This window comes from Euphorbia lathyris, chromosome 10, assembly GCF_963576675.1.
Source record: "Euphorbia lathyris chromosome 10, ddEupLath1.1, whole genome shotgun sequence".
Classification (NCBI taxonomy): domain Eukaryota; kingdom Viridiplantae; phylum Streptophyta; class Magnoliopsida; order Malpighiales; family Euphorbiaceae; genus Euphorbia; species Euphorbia lathyris.
This window is the reverse complement of record NC_088919.1, coordinates 2,664,548-2,670,860: the sequence shown is the minus strand read 5'-3', so window position 1 is coordinate 2,670,860 and position 6,313 is coordinate 2,664,548. Positions and strand designations below refer to the sequence as shown.

Sequence of the window (6,313 nt, the reverse complement as noted above, 5' to 3'; positions counted from 1 at the left end):
TGATTACGAGTTTTCGAATTAAATTTCATCATAAATGAATCAAACTTCAAAATCATACTCAAACTCTCGTTCATTTATAAATCAAGTCGAACACAAATAACTCGTACTCATTTACAACCCTAGATCATAGGGTGCCTTATCCAAAATTTTCATGTATAATAAAATTTTATTTATAAGAAAAGAAATTAATTGATTCCGTTATAGTTAAGGAAACATACAGAAAAATACAAAATAATAACACAAAATAGAGTAATAAACCGACCTTATGCTCTGGTCTCAGTTTCATGTGCTTTGTTTCTCAAATTTATAAATAGGTCCCCTTTCCCCATACTTCCTACACACCATTTCTACTTTCCATCCTCTCCTCTTTTTATCCTCTTCTTTTTTCCATAATCTTCTATATATAATCTTCTATATATTGCATAAACCCGAAAACTCTTTTTCATTAGCGTTTTCCATTTCAATTTTCTCATATCCGTTTCTGTTTCCGTCCAATATAATGGAATTCCGTTATATTTTCTTCCTTTCTAATTTCCTCCTAATATTTCCATTCACATATTCATCAACATTCACAATTTCAAACAAGTGCACCTACACCGTCTGGCCGGGAATACTCTCAAACGCCGGCACTTCTCAACTCCCAACCACCGGCTTCGCTCTTCAACCCGGCGAATCCAATTCCTTCCCCGTCCCACCCTCCTGGTCCGGCCGTCTATGGGGCCGGACTCTCTGCACTCAAGACCCTACCACTTCTAAATTCTCTTGCATAACCGGCGATTGCGGCTCCTCTACTATCCAATGCTCAGGCGACGGCGCCGCCCCTCCTGCCACCCTCGCCGAATTCACTCTCAACGGAGCTAACGGTCTTGATTTCTACGATGTTAGTCTTGTTGATGGATATAATCTTCCGATGTTAATTGCACCGGCTGGAGGTACGGCCGGGAATTGCTCGATGACGGGGTGTGCGGCGGAGTTGAATAGTGGCTGCCCGTCGGAGCTGAAGGTGGTGGAGAGTGGGAACGGAGAGAGCGTGGCGTGTAGGAGCGCGTGTGAGGCGTTTGGGGATCCGAAATATTGCTGTAGCGGAGAGTTTTCGAATCCGGATACTTGTAAACCGTCGTCGTATTCGGAATTCTTCAAAAATGCTTGCCCTCGCTCTTATAGCTATGCTTATGATGATGGTACTAGTACCTTTACCTGCGCCGGAGCTGATTATGTCATCACTTTTTGTCCTTCTCCGGCTTCCACCAGGTATTATAAACTCTCTAATATTTCTACTTACACCTCCAAACTATTGATATGCTATCAATTTGGTCCTAATGTTTAAGATACTCTAGTTTAGGGGTAAATTACAATAATGACCACTGAAGTTTTGGATAAGGTTAAAAAAGGTCAAGTTTTGATAAAGTCATTGATTTTTTTCCCAGTAAAATTATTTCAACCAGTTTAGATGAATTTTTTTACTGAAATATTAACACAACAACTATATTGAAAAGAATTCTGTTATATATAACATGTAGTCACGTAGAAACCATATGCATGCCATGTAATGTATATATTAGAGGTAGTAATTTTGTATTCGTGTAAAAAAATTATTGTGTCAAAATTATATTATTTCATATATATGTTTTATATGATTATATATGAAATAATACAGAAAATGATTTTCGTATCATGTTAATCGGATTAGTTTTGTAAATTGTATTTTTGTATAAAAAATCGCCACCTCTTATACATATATATATTATTGTCACGTAACGGTTTCAGGTAGTTATTAAGTAAATAATAAATATAATTTTTTATTATTTTTTACTGCTATCTAACTATCATATTAAGCTTAATCATTTTGAACGTGATTGTCATATTATTGTTTAGGTAACTTAATAACTACTTGAAACCGTTACGTGACAATAATATATATATTGTAAATTGTATTTTCGTATAAAAAATCACCACCTTTTATATATATTGTTGTCACGTAACAGTTTCAAGTAGTTATTAAATAAATAATAAATATTATTTTATTATTTTTTACTGTTATCTAATTATCATATTATATTATATATAAAACTTACTCATTTTAAACGTGACTGTTATATTACTATTTATGTAAATTTTTCTATATTGGAATTATTTTATGGGATAAGGTACCAAAATAGGCCTAAGGTTTTTGGGGAAGTATCAATTTAGGCTCAACGTTATATAGAAATTTAGGAGTTAAAATAATTAGTATTCTTGCCCATTAAAACCTTATATTTGTTTTTCATCAACCATTCCATGACTCCTAAATTTCATGGCCCATGGAACATATGCAAACTAAAAGTAATTGAATATCCACAATATTTCGAACACTAGTTAAAATAATATTGATATTTGTCAGTGTTATAATAACGTTGAGCCTAAATTGGTACTTCCCCAAAAACTTTAGACCTATTTTGGCACCTTACTCCTTATTTTATTGAAACAGAATAAAATTAGGTGATTTTTTTTTTAAGCTAACTTCAAATTTTAATGACAATCGATAAAACTAATTCTTAGTTTAGGAGCAGATGGTCAGTGATAATGTTGATGACTGAATGGTCAATGACGGTTAATTCGATTAATTTCGGCCGGTGTATTTTTCTTTTTATAAAACTCAAATGTGAATACATAACAAAAGAAAAAACAAAAATGAAATATAGAAGCAAAATATTAATTGTAAAGGACAATCAAAATAATAATTGTTACTTAAAGAAATATATAAAAGGTCTGTCAAGGGGACCATTCTCTACTGAATCCTTGACAATATTATGGCTAGCACGTCTCATTTATTAATTATTATTATTATTATTATTTTTGTTTGTGTATATCTTTATAGGTTAATTAAGGTTGACATAATATGTGATATCTAGTTAATGTTTTTTCATAAAATTTAAAATGTGAAATTGCAGTTTGAAGTCTGCGAATGGGCAGGATCCCGAAGCCGTGCAAGTTTCCGGCGATATTCATAGGACGTCAACTCATGTCATTGCTGGATTCCTCACTGTTACGTCGATTCTTTGGCAACTATTTTCTTTATAAGTTGTCCGATTATTCGATTCAATGCTCTTCAAATATGCCTGGTTATTTGATTCGATGCTCGCGGAAAAATGCTCTATACGAAATTCAAATTCTATTCCTAAACCCATCCAATTCGTTCGGAGAAGGCATAGTTCAATTTTTTGGGGAAGGGTAACCTTAGCAGAAATAGAAAATTTTTAGGACAACCTTTTTAGTTTAATTTATATATATGTGTAAGGTGCAAAGATGTGATGGAAATGGCAATGCAAGGTCAAACCCACGTCAGCATCCATGTTTCTGAGTTGGACAAGCACACTCTAGATTGGGACATACACATTTCTAGTAAACATTTTAGGACAAGTTTGTTTGCTTCAATTTTTTTATTATTAAATTAATATTTTTGGTTTTATTTTTTTTAATTATAATTAAGTTTATTAATTTTGGGCATACCAAAGAATCATTTTCGCATCATTACCAAATTTCAAAATTTAATATAAAAATCACTTAAATTTACACTTTTTAATACTATAACTATTAATTTTCACTTAAAATTTCAGTTAGAGAAAAAATTTAAAGTGCTCTGACCCGACGAAACAATTAATTTCACAAATATACATTTTTTCTCTATACTAATACTAATTATAAGTGGTATGCAAATGATTTTTATTAGTCAAATATATTATTCCAATAGTACTATAAATTTTCTCAACCGTTGACGACTTTAAAATTGAAATCTTCAAAAATTAAACCTTTTTAGAACTATATTTTCCATATAACCATGTTCTTTTTTATTTAAAAAAATCACTATTTGGAAAGATTTTTTCTCTAAACTTTCACTCTCTCTCCTGATAAAAAAAAAAAGCAGTTAAATGACTTCAAAAATAAAAAAGTTAAATAATTAAAGTTGCTTAAACTATTATTAATTCTTAAAAATATTTATCTTGAAATGATCAAGTGTTAGTCTAAAGCATTAATTGACTTTCACTCTCTTCTCCTCCAGATTATTTATCCTCTCTTCTTTTGGAAGATGTTGTGGGGGTTAGCTTCCCTAGGCTAATCCCGAGTTAGGTTTTTGTCTTTGTTTTTTTCTTTCCTATTCCTACCAAAAAAAATTAATTGATGTTTAGTAGCTATAACTTTAAAACTAGGGTAAATTCCAAAAACAACCCCTGTGGTTTCATGTTGTTCACAAAAAAACCACGTGGTTTGTTTTTACCAAAAAAAAAAAAAGGATCGTGTTATACGCCGTTACACGAAATAAGGAAAATGACTTAACAGTGTTAAATCTGATGACGTGGCAAGGGGCAAAATTGTCCGAATTAAAATAAAAAAATAAAAATAACAAAAAAGAAAAAAGAAAATTAAATTCTTCTTCTTCTTCGGAATTGAGGACGAAGAGAAATGGCTTGCCAAAGGAATTGCCAGCATTCAACACAACGCCTTTTACATGCATCGCGCTTTGGTATTTCTTTTCTCAAAAGTTCATTACTATCTCAAATACTCAGCTCAGATGCTGTCGGAGCTCCGTACTTCGAAACTCTCTCCTCACAAATACTACGAACTCTGTAAAACCCGACTTCCGTTTCGATTGATTAAATAAATGATGTTTATATGATTTTAATCTCGTTTATTCTTGAAATCGCAATCGGATTTGGTTCTTAATATGCTGAAAATTAAAATCATTAAAAAAAATACCCAGATCTTTCTTCTGGCCTTCTTCTTCTTCGCCTCCTTCTTCGCGTCCTTCTTCTTCGCCTCTCATGATCCGTCGCAATCCTCATCGGCGTCGATGTTCGCCTCCTTCTTCATCGCCTCCTTCTTCTTCATCGCGTCTATATAGGTATTTGAAAAACCGATTGCTGTTAATCTTCAATCAACGAATCAATCAATCTCTGAAATATGGATTAAGATTGAAATGATCTGGTTAATAGTTTGTATTCGAAGTAGAAGAAGAAGCCCAGACGAAAAAAAAGAAGAAACCCATAAGAAGAAGAAGTTGAAGCCAGAGAGAAGAAGAAGAAAATGGTGGTACAGTTTTGTTATTTTAATTTTTAATTTTTTTTGTTATTTTATTTTTTTATTTTGATTCGGACAACTTTGCCCCTTGCCACGTCATCAGATTTAACACTGTTAAGTCATTTTCCTTGTTTCGTGTAACGGCGTATAACACGGTCTTTTTTTTTGGTAAAAACAAACCATAGAGGTTTTTTGTGAACAACATGAAACTACAGGGATCGTTTTTAGAATTTACCCTTAAAACTATAAAGTTAAATTACTTTTATATTATATTTTAAATTGTCATAAATATTAATTGAAGTAAAATTTAGTGGAGAAGTTTAATTTACACATGATTTTTAGTTGGGATTTTTGTTTTGTATTTTATGTTTGAAATTTTGACTGTAAATGCCAAGCTTGATTACTTCATATTCTTTCAGCTTCTTGTCTAATTCTATTGTACATTTCTTACTTTTTCATGCCTTTTAAGCTCTGATGACATTTGCAACTTGCAAATTTGTTTAATAATATAGTACTATACTATAGTAAGTTGATAATAATAAAAATCATTATCTAATAGTATCTTTTTGTTATTATTATATTAATAATTTTCCATATTAATTACTAATTTTTTTGTGGTTCTAATTTGATAAGGTAACCAAAAAAGTTGGCATTATGCATATGGTTAATCTTAATATTGTCATATATAATAATTTATTTGGGTTATTTTATTATTATTTTATATATAAAATACTCACTCTTGTCTTAAAAAACTGCAAAATGCAAGGAATGATAGCTGCATATTATAATAAGAAAATACATGATGTTGTCAAATACATGCTTGTATGTTTCGATTTTTCGAAACTTATATTTTTGTCTTTTAATTTTATGTATAAAACAAAAAATGTTTGATAAAAATTTAAAATATCTATAACCAACTAATATATTGATAACAACCCAAATTATTCTTGAATAAGGAATAAGGAAAAATTAATAGAAATAATGGCAAACCATTATTCATTCTAAAAGAGATATTTATGCATGATCAATGTGGAATTAATGATAATTAATGCAGGGGCGAATATGTAAATAATGAGGAAAAGGAAGGAGTCTCTAGCATTATGCCACGCCACGTGGACCATGGTGAGATACGCCATAACGAGATACGCCCGATGAGAGCGAGTAGCGGAGACCCGCCATAGCTCTCAAGGAGAGCGTACATACGCTTTGACGGGTCAAAGAATACGAAAAGGCGCCTTTATTATCATCCATGAATGGG

General features: G+C 31.5%; 1 protein-coding gene across 1 annotated transcript; it reads left to right on the top strand.

The window, feature by feature from the left end:
• Positions 1-296: 296 nt before the first annotated feature.
• Positions 297-3,448, top strand: LOC136208286 (thaumatin-like protein 1). Its single transcript, XM_065999099.1, has 2 exons — positions 297-1,251; positions 2,931-3,448. Exons 1-2 carry the CDS (start codon positions 500-502, stop codon positions 3,058-3,060), a joined length of 882 nt encoding a protein of 293 aa, XP_065855171.1. The 5' UTR covers positions 297-499; the 3' UTR covers positions 3,061-3,448.
• Positions 3,449-6,313: the final 2,865 nt, after the last annotated feature.

Bases quoted from the DNA above. Each gene is read 5' to 3' on its own strand.
- LOC136208286 (XM_065999099.1), top strand. From the start codon at position 500: ATGGAATTCCGTTATATTTTCTTCCTTTCTAATTTCCTCCTAATATTT. The intron at 1,252-2,930 runs GTATTATAAACT...GTGAAATTGCAG, and splicing joins CCTTCTCCGGCTTCCACCAG to TTTGAAGTCTGCGAATGGGC.